Genomic DNA, 16470 nt, shown 5'->3' on the forward strand with positions numbered 1-16470 from the left:
TACATTCACCAGATAGTAGGTGCATCACTTCTCACACATTGATACCCCTTCTCATGTTTTTGTCCCCATTTCTCTCCCCCCAACCCCTCCCAGTAATCTTGTTTTCTACCCTTCCCTTCAAATAAACACATAAAGGTATATACAATATATCAGGTAACAAAGTCAGATACAGTAACCACATGAGATTAACCATAAGGAAAAAAAAGAGAAGAGAAATAACATAGTACATTAAGAACAACAATCACAAAGATGAACCTCTTGTTTCCCTATCCTAAAGTTAGTTTTGTTTAGTGTCATCCTGTATGACCATATTGTGATCCTCTGCTAAGAGAATCCTAGATGTGTGCTAATTATTACAAATGAGGAAAACCATGGAGCCTATGTTCCTTTTGGTCTGGCTTACTTCCTTCATGAAATGTCATTTATCTCAGAGAAAGTTAATGAAATCAGGAACTTCATGGTTCTAGGCTTGAAGATATAAACTTGAAGTTATTAGTATGATTATATTGCAAAATTGATTTGATAGATCGTTTTGTGAGGCTTGCTATATTTTCAAAGATGATCACCAGGATTTTTTAGTTTGTCAATTTCATAGATCAGCAGTTCAAAGCAGAGTGTACAACATAGTTTAGGAGTGAAATGCAGCAAACCAGTTTCAAAGGGAATCTGAAGTACACATTCATGTGTATTAGACAGTGTATTAACTGTTGGTCTGTTTTATGGATGGAAAATTTGTCCTTTTATATAGGGTATCTATGCTGCATTGTACTTCTTGAGGCTTTGACAAAAGCAACATGTATAGAGGATATTTTAAATTTATTTAAGCAATAATTGCTAAGATAAACTGATGTGCTTTTCTCAGGCTAAAAATACTCAGTTTACATTGTTCTCATCAGTGTGTTGTCCAAAGTAGCTGTACAGTTTTTTAAATTTTAGCTCTTTAGTATTTATGTACTTTTAAGTAATGCATAAAACAGCTGATAAAGTTTTTACACTGTTGAGCGATCACATCTTTAAATTGACTTGGAATTTCTATAAGGTAATTACTGTGTAAGATAGTCTCCTGAAGTTTCATGGAGTTGTTAAAAGTCTAAAAAAAGGTTTTTAATACCCATTGTCTCGTTCTTTGGTGCCTGTTCTCAAGCTTGAACTCAGAGTCAGAGTCTCAGTTTATTTTGATCAAGGCTTGGCACTCTACCACACCTCCACTTCTGGCTTTTTGATGGTTAATTGGAAGAGAAAATTCTCAAGAACTTTTCTGCCTGGGTTGGCTTCCAACTGAGATCCTCAGATCTCAGCTTCCTGAGTAGCCAGAATTACAGGCATGAGTCTCTAATGCCTGGATGCAATTTATTTTGTTATGTTCTATGAGCCTATTTGGCTAAGTTATGGCATCATAAAGTTCTTAGCATTAAGATTTACGCTCTTTTTAAAATGTAAATTTATTTATTTTTAGAATTATTTTAAATACTTATACAAAGGTATTTCAATTCAGCATGTTCATATTTTTTCTAAAACTAACCCAATGAGTCAGTTTTCCTTTAAATTTTACATTCAGTAGTAACTGTTAACTCCTCTATGGCTTTTGTTGGAGAGAAAACTCCATTATTCTTAGGCAGAAAGTTCCCTCCCTCCTTCCCTTCCTTCCTTTCTTCTTTCTTTGAAGTTTTAAGCAAGATTTATTTTCCTATAATAGAATAAAATAGGGAGTAATGTTTTCTAGTAAATGGAATTAGGTATATACATTCAGTTAAAAACTAGAATAAATTCTGTAAGAAAAATATCAAAGACTGTGGCATGTCATATTATGTGTTTAATAAATCATACATCGATAGAAGTGACGATGTAATGAGGTTCACACGGGGGGTGCTGACACTACACCCTGCCCTGGGGGAGGGTGACTATATCTGAATGTGAGTATGATGGGATGCTTAGATGGAGGGGTACTGCAGAGAGAAACCTTTCTTTGTAATAATTGGAATAACCAACAAGGAATTTGAATTTCAGGAAGATTCTTGGAAAATTCTACTCATGGACTCCTGGTTTTGGTGCCGCATTACCAGCATCCTATGTGGCCATTCTAATTGAAAGAAAAAGCAGGTAACATTTTACATATCTACATGACTAGAACTGCATATCTAGCAGGAGATTTATTTATTGCTCATCATTTATTGTAGTCCAGGGTTGTGAATTATTTCTAGACTTTTTTTTAAGTTCTGCAACATATTTGGTTGAAAATTTTATAGAAACACTTATTAAGTATATAGGATATGGGGATATAAATATTGTTATTACAGAATTATAGTAGCTTCTGTTTATTAAGAAATTACAAGATTCTGTGTATGGCCCACTTAATACATGGCACAGGCAAATTCTAAGGATAGATTTTTCTTTTTGACAGTACTGGAGTTTGTACTCAGGGCCTTCAGTTGCTAGGCAGGCTCTCTATCATGTGAGGCACTATGCCAGCCAAGAAGTTTTTTTTTTTTTTTTTTATGGGACATGGGGCTTGAACTCTGGGCCTGGGCTCTGTCCCTGACCTCTTCAGCTCCAGGATACTGCCCTACCACTAGGCCTGGACATTGTCCCTGAGCTCTTCAGCTCAAGACTAATGCCCTTCCACTTGAGCCACAGCCCCACTTCCTATTTTCTAGTTTTCTAGTGAGTAATGAAGATAAGAATCTCATATTCTTTAGTACTTGGGCTGGCTTTGAACTACTATCCTCAGATTTCAACCTCCTGAGTAGCTAGGATTACAGGTGTGAGCCACTGAGCCTGGCCCAGGGAAATTTTTTTTTTAAAGACGCTAATTGAAAGGACCTCTAGGATATAAAAAACAAAAGCCATATAATGAATGATTGTTGTCCTTAAGGTACTATGTTATCTCTCAGCTCTTTTGCTGTCCCTTGGTTATCTCATATTGTTACAGTATCTCACCTTGTTATCTGATATATCGGATATATTTGTATTTGGTTATTTGAAATTGGATAGGGAGGGGAGGAAGGGAGGAAAACAAGATGGGGGGAGGGGGGGAGGGTAATGGGGACCAAGATATATGAAAGGGTATCAATGTATGTGAATTAATGCACCATCTATCATGTAACCCTTTTATTAACTACAATAAAAAGATTAATTAAAATAAAATAAAAAATATTAAAAAGATTTTATTAACATTGATTTTTACATCATATTTCAAATGTCATGTTTAACAAACAAGTATTCCAGAAGGGATTCTCTATATACAATCACTAGCACAGAGATTATAGAACATAATTAAAATTAAGCCGAGGGTTTGTATGTCATAGGTACATATCAATCTATATAATGTAACATTATGTCTGTAGAGTATATATCCCATCATATATTTTTATGTCTATGTAGTTATGTACTTATCTCCAAGACCATGTCCGTAACCTTGGGTACTTAAATATTGAGTCCTCGCTCTTGTACTGTTTGGATTTAATATCCACATATTAAGGATACCATGTACCTTTTGTTCCTTTGGTCTTGACTTACCTCACTCAACATGGTTTGCTCTAATTTCATCCACTTCCCAGCAAATGTCATTATTTTATCTTGTCTGTTGGTTATGTAGAATTCATATATATATATGCCATGATTTTTATATCCATTCATCTGCAGTAGGGCATTAGGGTTGTTTTCATCACTTGGCTATTGTGCAGAGATGATGACATGGCTGAGCAGGTGTCCTTATCATATCCTGGGTTATGATGCTCAGGGCAGATGCCCAGGAGTGATATGGTGGGATCGTAGGGAAGGTCTATTTTCAGTTTTTTAAGAAACCTCCAAACTGCCTTCCAGAATGGCTGAACTAGTTTACATTCCCACCAGCAGTGCAGTAGGATTCCTCTTTCTCCACAACCCCACGCATTTGTCATTGTCTGAGTTTAGAATATTTGTCATTCTGATTGGGGTAAGGTGGTATCTTTGGGTTGTTTTTATTTGCATTTCCTTTGTGACCATGGATGAGGAACATTTTTCTTATATGTTTTTCTGCCATTTTAACCTCTTCTTTTGATAAGTCTCTCTTTAGTTCCCTTGCCCACCTGCATTGCTCTTTTTGCCTAGAATTGTTTTGGCTATTCTAGGTCTTTCTTGCTATCCTAGGTCTTTCGTTGTTCCATGTGAACCTTTGGATTACACCTTCTTTTTCAGTAAAGAATGTCTTTGGGTTTTTGATGGGGATTGCATCAAATTTTGGCGGTATGGCCATTTTCACTATATTGGTTCTCCCTACCCATGAGCATGGGATGTCTTTCCTAGTATCCTCTTCGATTTCTTTCGTTAGGCTTTTATAGTTTCCATTAAATAATTCCTTTACATCTTTGGTTGTTAATTCCTAAATATTTTATTCTTTTGGGGGCTATTGCAAATGGGATCATTTTCTTGATTTCTTCTTCTGTTTGTGTATTGTTGGTGTACTAGAAGGCTACTGACTTTTGCAGGTTGATTTTGTATTTTGCCACTTTGCTAAAGTCGTTTAATTAGTTCCAGGAGTTTGGAAGTGGAGTTTATTGGGTCGTTCAGTTATAGAATCATATCATCTGCCAATAGGAATAGTTTAATTTCTTCTTTTTCTATGTGGATCCCTTCGATGTCCTTCTCTTGCCTTATTACTCTGGCTAAGGTTTCCAGCACTATATTAAAGAGAAGTGGAGAGAGAGGGAATCCCTGTGTAGTTCTTGGTTTTAAGGTAGATGGTTCTAGTTTTTCTCCATTTAGTATGATACTGCTGTAGGTTTTTCATATATGGCTTTAATGTATTTTTAAGGAATGTATCTCCTATTCTTATTTTTTTCTAGGACTTTCAACATGAATGGATGTTGTATTTTGTCAAATGCCTTCTCAGCGTTGAGAAATTATCATATGATTGTTAACTTTAGCTCTATTGAAATGATGTGTTACATTAATTGATTTGCAATGTTAAACCAGCCTTACATCTGTGGGATGAAGCCTGCTTGATCGTAGTGTATACTTTTTAAAATTTGTTTCTGGATTCTGTTGGCTAGTGTTTTATTGAGGAACTTTACATCTGTGTTCATTATAGAAATAGGTCTGTAGTTCTCTCTCTCTCTTTTTTTTTTTTTTTGCCAGTCCTGGGCTTGAGCTTAGAGCTCTACTGCTTGAGCCTCAGCACCACTTCCGGCTTTTTTCTATATGTGGTACCGAGGAATTGAACCTGGGTCTTCATGCATGCTAGGCAAGCACTTTAACCACCTAGGCCAAACTCCCGGCCCCTGTAGTTCTCTTTTTATGTTGGGTCTTTCCCTGGTTTGGGGATAAGTGTGACATTAGTTTCATAAAATGAATTTGGTATGGCTCCTTCTGCTTCTGTTTCTCGGAAGAGTTTCAAGAATATAGGTATTAATTCATCTTTAAAAGTCTTGTAGAATTCCATAGTGAAACCATCTGGACTTGGGCCCCTTTTGACTGGCATGTCACTGATTGCTTCCTCTATCACATTGTATGAAATTGGTTTGTTCAGTTTGCTTTTCTCTTCTTAATTCAATGTGGGTAGCCTATATTTATTTAAGAAATCATCCATTTTTATTAAATTTTCCTGTTTTTTTTTTTGAGTATAAGCCCTGGAAATACTTATTCATAATGGACTGAATTTCTTGAGTGTCAGTCGTGATTGTTCCTGTAGGATCTCTAATCTTGTTTATTGGAGTCCCAGGAAGACTTTTTTAATAGCTAGAGTACCATAACCATATAGAAGAAAGTTAGGGATATGTTTTTAGGGCTATTTAAATATGTATTTGTTTCAGGCTCATTGAATGGCCTCTGTCATTATTGATCTTGTGGTTGTTATTTTGATAATACTAGGATTGAACTCAGGGCCTTGGACATGTTTTGACTGATTCTTTAACACACCAGCTGTGCCTCCTGCCCTGCTTTTGTGTTGGTTATTTGGAGATGGACTCCAATGATATTTTCTATATAAGCTGGCCTTGAAGTGTAATCCTCCAGATCACAAACTCCTGTGTAATTGGGATTATAGACATGAACTACTGGCTCACAGCATTATTATTTTTAATGCTGTTATTATTCATGCTTGAACTCAGGGCTGCTGTCCCTGAGCTTTTGTGCTTAAGGTTAAAATTCTGCCACTTGAGCCACTGCATTACGTTAGGCTTTTTGGAAGAGTCCCATTGACATTTTTTGCCCAGGTTAGTTTCAAAGTAGGATCATCAGATTTCATTTCCTTTAGATTACATGCATGAACCACTAGTACCTGCTTGTTATTATTGTTATTATTACTTATGTTTAGTTTCTGAATATTTGCTTTTTGTTATTTTTAAGTAGTACAAATGAATTGCCATTTAACAGTAATATATGTATACACATTATTTCTAAGGTATTATTTTTTAAGACAATTAATCTATTTTGTTATTAACCTTAAATTTTGTATTGGAATTAATACGATTTCTTTACAATGCTGAAAACTGGTATAAAAATCTTCAGATAAACAGTCTTAAGGAAAAAGCTTTTGCTAAAGAATATTTTGTTTCTTGAATTACTATTTTTGTCACTGAGAAACTTACCAAGTTTTGTTCTAGAAAATAAAAATGAAGCCATGTGTTCAACTTTTCACTTTATAAAGTTACTTATTTAAGATCTTTGATTTCTTAGTAAGAGAATGCACAGATCTTACCAGATAACCAAGTGTTTAGTTGAGCCACCTGAAGCTATTCTTTTTTGTTTGTTTTAATCTTTTATTTATTTATTCTTCAGTGCTGGGGATTGACCCCAAGGTCATACTCAAGCTAAGCAAGCACTTACCACGGGAGGTGCATCCCTAACTCACATGCAGCCATTCTTACTGTACTTTTATAAATGTAATATTATTTAACTTTTTGTGATCTTTCACTTGGATTTATCATGATACTTTCACATTTGTTACAATTGTTAAATTCAAATAACTAGTGGATGTCATAACCTCTGTAAAATTAAGTTAGTCTTGCCAGAAACATAGCTCACTGCACCCAAGAGGGCAGTAGAACTGAGTAGATTTATTCAGACTCCAGAGCTTTACTGTCTGGCTGAAGAGTCTGATTATACAATTTGTGGTGACACATTTTTGGCTTCTTTCTTATTTAAGAAATGGAAGTAGTATCAAGTGCTGGAAGCTCATACCTGTAATCCTCCTAGCTTCTTGTATGGCTGGGATTGTTGGGATTGCAGTTTGAGGTCAGTCAGGCATAAAAGTTAGTGAGCCTTCTCAATGAAGAACTGTATGTGTTTGCATCTGACTTGTTATCCTTGCTAGCAGGAAACCTGATGGGAACATTGGACTCAAGTGCAGATTTGGATAGAAAGTAAGACTTCATTTCAAGACTAAACAGCACAGAATAGGGCTAAAGGTGTTTCTCAGTAGTTAGAGTACTTTCTTATTGAATAAAAAACTAAGTTCAGGCTTGGTCTAAAGGCTTGAGTTGATTCAGATGAACCATTCTTTATAAAAAATGCACTATAGATAATTCTGAGACCAATGATAAAGAGAGGTGTGTTGGTTGATGACTCCAAGTTGAAGATGTGAGGATGGTTGTGGTCATCAGATCTTTTGAATATATTTATTATTCATCCTGGATTGGAGGATGGGCTTACTAAAATTTTTCTTTATCATGATGCCAATATTTGTGATTTTAACTTCTCATTGTGTGTCTTTAGTAATATCACAGTCTTTCAAAATCTGTATCTTAAAAATTTTTCACTTTAGGGCCAGGAATTTGGCCTAGTGGTAAGAGTGCTTGCCTAGCATGCACGAAGACCAGGGTTCAATTTCTTGGTACCACATATATAGAAAAAGGGTGGAAATGGTGCTGTGGCTCCAGTGGTAGAGCGCTAGCCTTAAGAAAGCCCAAGGATAGTGCTCAGGGTTCAAAGCCCAGGACTGGGAAAAAAATTTTTTTTTCACTTTAAGTTACACATTTTAAGAGATTTTTATGTTTATATGCAGTTGACGAAATTTTGATTTGATAAAATTGTTTATTATGGTTATTTCTCAACTTGTTTATTTTGTATAATTGTGCCTCTCTTGTTAATAATTTTGATATTTTTTCCCCTGTGTGGATGATCACATTTATTTATTGTAGGGTTTTCTTTTTTCTTTTTCTTCTGATGGTGCCGGATATCAGACCCCAGAGCCTTGAGCCTATTAACAAAGTTAGGAAAGTGCCCTACTCTTGGGATATACTATTAGGGTTTGTTTGTTTATGTATTTCTTGATTTTCTTATTAAAATGCTGATGATTTTAAGTTCTTTTAAGTTCTTAACTTGAAAAAATTTGTTGTCAGGATGATGTATAGAGGGGCTACAGGTACATTTGTAAGGCAGTAAATACAGTACTTCTTGAACATTATTACCACTTCCAGTGTTTTTCTCCCACTTTCCCTTCCTTCACCTCCTCCCAAGTTGTAAAATTCATTTCCAACATGCTGTCCTGTGAATATTGCTGTTACACTGGTTCACCCTTTGTCCTTTGTCTCATCATTTTGTTTTTCCCTTTCTCTTCCCTGATTCAAATTAACAAATGAATGTATATATAGTATACCTTGTACTGAAGTCAGATATTACAGCAACAGGGGATAAAAACTAAGGAGGAAAAAAATTGAAAAAAAACCCCAAAAGAGTGAATAAATAACTTCATTCGCATAGTATACATTAAAAAAAAAAACAGCAAAAACCTCCCTATCCTGGAGATCATTTTGCTTAGCCTCATCGTATATGGCCATATGTACATAGCTTTTGAGCTCCACTGCTAGGAAAATCTTAGACACATACTAATTGTTACAAATGAGGAAAACCATGGAGGCTATGTTCCTTTGGCTTTCCTTACTTCATTTAATATTTTTCCATGTGCTTATTGCCAGTGCATATCAATACCATTGATTTTTCTATGTTGCTCTCGTACATGTATCTTGTTGGTATATTTGTAATCTTAGACATGCACGATTGTTTCTTTCAAATAGAAGTTTTATTTCTTCCTTGCCAGCCTATATGCTGTTTTTTTCCCTTTTTCCTTGAAAACCCCTTGTCTGTGTCTTTTTTTAAATTTTAAAAAACTTTAAAAATTATCTTTAGATAATTTTTGAAAGAAGTTTCAATTGAGCTTATCAGTATAATATATACATTGCTGTGTATATCTTGATGATCTATATCTTTATACCTTTTTTTTTTTGTTTTGTTTTGTCTATCATTGCTAAGGGAAAAGTATAAAAGCTCCAATTGTCAGGACCAGGAGTTTGGCCTACTGGTAGAGTGCTTGCCTAGCATGCATGAAGACCTGGGTTCGATTCGTTGGTATCACATACATAGAAAAGCTGGATCTGGTGCTGACTCCCGTGGTAGAGTGCTAGCTTTGAGGAAAGCCCAAGGACAGTGCTTAGGCTCTGAGTTCAAGCCCCAAGACTGTTAAAAAGAAAAAGCAGCTTCAACTCTGTTTTTATATTTATGTATTGATTTATTTAGTTGGTCATGGGGCTTGAACTCTGGGCCTGGGCTCTATCCTTGAGTTCTTCAAGCCAGAGTTCCACTTCCAGTTTTCTAGTGATTAATTGGTCTTTCGTGCCCAAGCTGGCTTTGAACCGCGATCCTCAGATCTCAGCCTCCTGAGTAGATAGAATTATGGGCATGAACCACCTTGTCTGGCTATCCAACTGTGTTTTTAGACCTGCATATTTATTTCTTTAAGTGTCTCAATTTCTGTGAGAGTTAATTTTTTTGAGATAAGCATTCTTATGGTTGTCATTTCATGATGAATTGAGCCTTTTATCAATAAGAAGTATTTTTTTGTTGCCCAGTATCCTTTGTTTAGTCTGTATTTATTTCATACTAATATAATTACTTCAGTCTTTTCATGGGTGGTCTTCTTTGCTTCTTTGTAGAGTCTATTTTGCATTCCAATTAATTTCAAGTGTTTTTTTTTTTTTCTAACAGCATGTAGTTGTATCTTTTTCTTTTGATCATCTCTTTGAGGTTTTGGCTTTTACTTAGATTAATTTTCCCTTTAATGTTTGAATTATTTATGGATGGGGCTAGGTTAGGTTTGTTATTTGCTCTGATTAGTTTGAGTTTTATTAATTTTCTTACTATTGGGGATTGAACTCAGGGCCTTGTGCTTGTTAGGTAAGCACATATGCCATGGTATTAATTGCTTTGTTTTATTTCTATATTCCTTCTTCTTTTGCATTACTGAAGATTTGAAATTCTTTTTTATTCAATTTTAAATATTTAAAAAATTCAGTGCTTTCTCTGTAGACAAAAATATACATGATTAATTTGGCATCTAGCTTCTTAGCATTAATATTTTACCATCTCTCAAATTATAGAAATCAGAGAAGGTATATTTTAGAGACTCTATTGGGTGTTTCAAATTGTTGTTGTTTTGTCTTTCTTTTTTCTATAATATTCATCTCAGTTTAAGTACTTAACACCAAAGTGAAAGTTTATAATTTATATTAAAAATGAAACTTTTTAGAGCAAAGGGAGAGGCTTCCTAGAAATGTGATGTTCACATAGATTTTGGTTGTTAGTTTATTTCCACTTTTGATATGAAAAAAAATTTACATCTTTTTGTTATCTCTTTTTAATTTAAATTTCATTGCAAAGATGATGTATAGAGGGATACAGTTAGATAAGTTAGGTAATGAGTACATTTTTTTTTTCTGTCTGTTATGGGGCTTGAACTCAGGACAGTGTCCCTGAGCGCTTTAGCTCAAGGCTAGTGCTCTACTACTTGAGCCACAGTACCACTTCCATGAGTGCATTTATTTTTGAACAGTGTTACCCCCGTTCTCATTTTCTGTTATTCCCTCCTCCCCTAATTTACCTCTGCTCCCTTGTTCTTATTTCTTTTTTTTTTCATATATTTTTATTGTAATTAATAGAAGGATTACATGATATTTGCCAGATAGATGGTGCATTAATTCCCATACATTGATACCCTTTCACATGTCTTGGTCCCCATTTCCCTCCCCCCCACCCCTACTCCTCATCTTGTTTTCCCCTGTTTCCTATCCAATTTCAAATAACCAAATACAATGGGCTTTTGCATTGTTTTCTTCCTTGGATTTTGGTTCATGTTGCTGTGACCCAGTTAAAACCTATTGTGTTAGTTGAAGTGCTCTTGTTGTTTTAAAGACAATAAAAGTTTAAATCAAGTTCTGTTTATTTTGTTTATAACTGCTGTCATATTGTCACCGAAGAAAAGGTCATTTTTTTTTTTTTTTTTACTAGTTTTGGGGCTTGAACTCAGGGTCTTGATACTGTCCTTGAGCTTTCTTGAAGCAAGCACTCTAGCACTTGAACTGTAGCACCACTTCCAGTCTTTTCTGTGTATGTGGTACTGAGGAATCGAAGCCAGGGCTTTGTGCATGCTAATCATATACTTTACTAAAAAAGCCACACTCCAACCCCAGTGATCTGTTCTTGATTTGATTATTATATATTTGAAATATGATATAATTTTTGTTGTTGACTCTAGTGATGCAGTTAATAATGCTGAGAGATAGTTCTATAGCTCTTTCTATTGAGAGTTGTGTATGTGTATGCATCACAACTGAACTGGCTGTGTCCGGTTAAAAAGTTTTGAATTTTAATTTTTTAGTATTATTCAAAAGTTAGTGGCAGTTTTAAAAGCAGATTTTTAAAATTTCTTTGGAGTGTTATTTTCGCAGCTTTTTGCCTCGTTTCTTAATGTTGTCTTTTTGTTTTGAGTAACTGTGTTTTGCTTATTGCACATTTGTATTGAGATTTTATTAGATATCAAGATCATTAATACATCAATATCATATATCACAGTTGATCTCAAAATATCAATATCACTAATACATTTAGGTGCTTTATAAAGATTGAAATTATACATATGTTTAAATGATTATTAGTGCAAAATGAAGTATATTCCTATTTTTATGTTAACAGGAAAAATTTATAATTAGGGCTTTAATTGACAAAGAAATTGATGATACATTGGTGGAGGTCCACAGGTAAATGGAAATGTGAGTCCTCATTCTGGGGCAAGGTGGTTGTTGCGTAAAATTGGAAGGTTTTTTTTTTTTTTTTTCTTTTTTTTTTTTTTTCTGTTGTTTAGCTGTGGGGTGTATGGGAATAGGAGAGGCCATAAGAAGAGATTTGAGGTTGAAAGTTTTCAAAGAGCAGTATATAGTTCTGTCTTTTCTTAGTGCATACTAGCATCAGAAAAAGTGGAAGAAACACATTGTAGAGAAGTAACCATTGTATTTTTTCAAAATAGCAAGTAGGGATCTTTTTACCTTTTACTCTCCTAAGTCTTATTTCATAATGAAAAATTTTCTCTACCATTCTATACATTTGTAGTCAGTTTGCAAAAAGTACTAAATAATGAAGTGAGACATACATGCTAGCTATCTAACCTCCACATTTTCAAGATATACAGTAGATATAAATGAAGATACCTTTATATCTACAAGAATGTTTTCATTCTTATAGTAGTTTAATTCCCAATTTTTGTGTTCTTTTTGTAATCCATCCCGTTCATCCACTGTTCCACCCTCTTTCCAGAGTTAAGCTTGCTTTGCCACCTAGTTCCTGTCACCTAGCAAGAGGAGGGAAGCTTCCTTAAATCTTAATCACATCATTGTGTAGTCCTGACAAAGCTTTGAAGTTGTTTCCAGGGTTGCTAAAAAAATTTGTACCATAAAGAACCAGGATCATAGTAACTCAGCAGGAAACACTGGTGACATCTAGTTTATCCCTAGGGGGGCTGTTAAGAACTAGTCTTCACTGTGCTTGGTTTGAGGTTCTGAAAAAAGTTGATCTGATGGATTATGTTTTGTAGAATTGCTGTGGAATTTGCTTTGATATTTAGGATTAGTTTAGGAAAATTAAAAACTGCCTCAAAAATTACATATGTATTTCAGGCATATTATGGGTTGAGTTAACACTTCAGTAATAAAACTCTGAGTTGGATATGTCAAAATGGATAAAGTATGTAGTTAAAGAATATTGTGAATTTGCTGTTAATTCTTGACATCTTTAAGCTTCATCTCTTTTGAAATGTGCTTCTGTCTTAAATACTACATAATGGAATATAATCTAATGTTTTTGCTTTAGACTGAAGGCTTATCTTGTTTATTTTTAAACCTTGAAGGATGTATTTTATGTTCTTCCAAAACTTCCTGACAGATTAAAATCTATTATATCTTGCAACATTTTCTGAAATGCTTACATAGCATTTCTTAATACAGTTAAAATGTTTAGGAACTTTATTTAAAACAACTGAATTCTCCATATTTTTTGTGAGCACCTTAATATTGCATAGGTACATAAAGAATGATATGAATTAGAATTTGAAATTACATTACTCTTCTCTATTAGGTGACCTCACCTGTGGAATGTATTATACTGTGTTTTATCATTTAATTTAGAGGTTATTGTATCATTTAATTTAGAGTCTAGGTAAAAAATATGTACACTATGCACTAAAGTTTAAAACTTTTTAAAATATTGATTGAAGCATTGTTAGAAGATAATAATGCTTAGGATTTGAATAGAAAGAGAGGTACTATGATGTTTCTCATAGATACTCTTAATGTTTAATTCTTTCAATACCTGACTTCTTAAGATAATGCTATTGGATATACATATCTGAATACTTTTTTTTTTTTTTGCCTATCCTGTTGCTTGAACTCAGGGCCTGAGCACTGTCCTTGGGTTTTCTCAAGGTTAAGCTTGAGCTGCAGCACCATTTCTGGCTTTTTCTATGTATGTGATACTGAGGAATCGAACCCTGGTCTTGTGCATGCTAGGCAAGCACTATAGGCCAAATTCCTGGCCCACATGGGTACTTTTTAAGATAATACTTCTAGATACGCATATGGGAGGGAAAAAGAGAGGAGCTAGGCTGGGAGTTTGGCCTAGTGGTTAAAGTGCTTGCCTGGCATGCACGAAGACCCGGGTTCGATTCGTCGATACCACATACATAGCAAAAAGCCGGAAGTGGTGCTGAGGCTCAAGTGGTAGAGCTCTAGCCTTGAGAAAATCCAAGGACAGGACTCAGGCCCTGAGCTCAAGCCCAGGACTGGCAAAAAAAAAAAAAAAAAAAAAAAAAAAAAGAGAGAGGAGCTAGAAGAAGTGAGATGAGGTGGGGTATGTGGGAGGAAGAGAGAGCAAAATAAATGAGCAATTATCTGTAGTTTAAAGAAACATTTGGCTGCTTATTTGCTGCACTTACCAACTTGATGCATACAGGAGTATATATACATGAGGATATTTTGTGAAGTTTAAAAGATACCTTTTGTCCTAGTCATCAGCTCTTTTCCTCTAGTCCTTTGCTACCCTCTTTTCTAAGTGGTATTCCTTCCTTCTTTATCATTGTTACAGTCATGTAACAGTGTGAAAGGTACTTGGTTTTTAGAGAGGTTTTACCCACTTGGAAGGGTAAGGCCTCAGATTTATGATAGATACCATGAAAGATTAAATACAAATGACAATTTTTCAAGTTATTGTGACACTATAGATAATTGGAGAAGTGAAAAAGTGAGTCACTGTTTTAACACTATACAGTTAGAAAATTGATATAGGCACAGAGGATGAAGAACTGCACTAAGGGTATCCTGTCAGGAAGAATGTCCTCTGTAACATTTTTGAGTATATTAGATTTGCTTAGGATAAATTGAATGTAATGTGTAAATGGAATTGCAATGTGATAGAGTAATTGAAACTTGAGACCAACATAGGGTATCAATTATAATATAGTATATAATATATATGTATATAACTTCATTTGAACTTTATTTAAACATTATCTTACAAACAGTGTTAGGCGACTATGTTAAAACCAGTTTAATCAATTCTAAATGGATCAAAGACTTTAATGTAAGGCCAGATACCCTGAAAATATTACAGGGAGGGGTAGGGCAAACACTAAGGTCACAGGGTCAAATTTTCCTAAAGAAAGATCTAGAATCACAAAAAAATTGAAGACTGGATACATAGAATTGCATCAAACCAAAGAATATTGGTATGGCAAAGGATGTAGTCAGCAAGATAAGTAGAAACCCCACAGAATAGAATATCTTCACTAGGTATGCATCAGACATATCTAAAACGTACTTAGGGGTCAAATATTAATCCTTCTAAAAATAAACCCTCAAAGAAACAACAATCCAATTAATAAATGGGCTAAATACTTACAGAGAGACTTCTCAGCAGACATAAGAATGGCTAATAGGCACATGAGGAAATGTTCAACATGACTGGCCATCGAAGAAATTCAAATAGAAACAACATTGAGATTCCACCTCATCCCAGTTAGAATGGCCCTTGTCAAGAAAACTAGCAATAACAGATGCTGGTGGTGGATGTGGCCAAAAGTGAACACTACTATACTGTTGGTCGGAATGTAAAGTTGTACAACTACTTTAGAAAGCAGTATAGGGGTTCCTCAAAAGACTATACATAGAGCTTATGTATGACCCAGCGATTTAACTTCTGGGCCTTTAGCCAATAGAACACAAACAAGGCCACACCAAAGCCACCAGCACAACCATGTTCAGTGCAGCATTGTTTACTGTATCCAAGATATGGACTCAATCTCAAATGCCCCTCAATGGATGAATCGGTCAAGAAAATGTGGTATATATACACTGTGGAACTCTGTGCTTCCATCAGAAAGAATGATACTGCCTCATTCGTAAGGAAATGGAAAGACTTAGAAATAAGTGAGACCCAAAGAAACATAGATTGCATAGTTTTCCCTCATTTGTTGTAACTAGAATGTGCCTGTAAATCTACAAGAAAACAAGGAATGGTAAAAAAACAAACAAATACACTTAGACATGAGAAATTATGCAAGACTCTTAAACATTCACACAGTGAGATCAAAGGAGGAGATGCATAGAGGGGATCACAGAGGCTCAATAGCTATGTGCACATGATCAGATAAAATGACATTTATTGAAATGAACTGCAACAAATGGAAATAAGAGGGTGTTTTTTTTTTTTGGTATTTTTTCCTCCTTTGTCACCGTTGTTTTGTATGCCTATTGTCTTGTATTTAAGTTTATCTGTTTGGGGGAGGGAGGGAAAGGGAGGAGCACAGAAGTGGTGGAGCAAAGCTTGAAGAAGTCCCAGTAGTGATATTCGTTAGATACTATGTTGAAAATTAACTATACAACTTGTGGGGTCAGTAGGGAAAAACTAGGAGAAAGCAAGGGAAGGGGTGATACTGTTCAAAAAAAAATTATACTCATTACCTGACTTATGTAACTCTCTGCACATCACTTATACAGTAACAGTTTTTTAAAAAAGGCTTGAATTATGTAGTTTAAAGGTAGTGTTGGAGTTGCAAAAGATTTGGTAGAGTAACAGTACACTCATGAACCGACTCCTAATTTCAGTTTTGTCTTTTCTAGGCCTGCCTGCATTTGCAAGGAAATCACTTCTTGGTATTTATAGCGCAAACATAAT

General features: G+C 34.9%; 1 protein-coding gene across 1 annotated transcript in view; it reads left to right on the top strand.

Annotated features, from left to right (window-relative positions):
- Tmem135 (transmembrane protein 135) overlaps positions 1-16470 on the top strand; it is a 203174-nt gene that overhangs the window by 26696 nt on the left and 160008 nt on the right. The window contains exon 3 of the mRNA XM_090348589.1: positions 2008-2100. Coding sequence (XP_090204715.1) covers positions 2008-2100 — 93 coding nt within the window. The remainder of the gene's footprint in view (positions 1-2007; positions 2101-16470) is intronic.

Source organism: Megascapheus bottae, chromosome 16, assembly GCF_031878675.1.
Source record: "Megascapheus bottae isolate mThoBot1 chromosome 16, mThoBot2.hap1, whole genome shotgun sequence".
Classification (NCBI taxonomy): domain Eukaryota; kingdom Metazoa; phylum Chordata; class Mammalia; order Rodentia; family Geomyidae; genus Megascapheus; species Megascapheus bottae.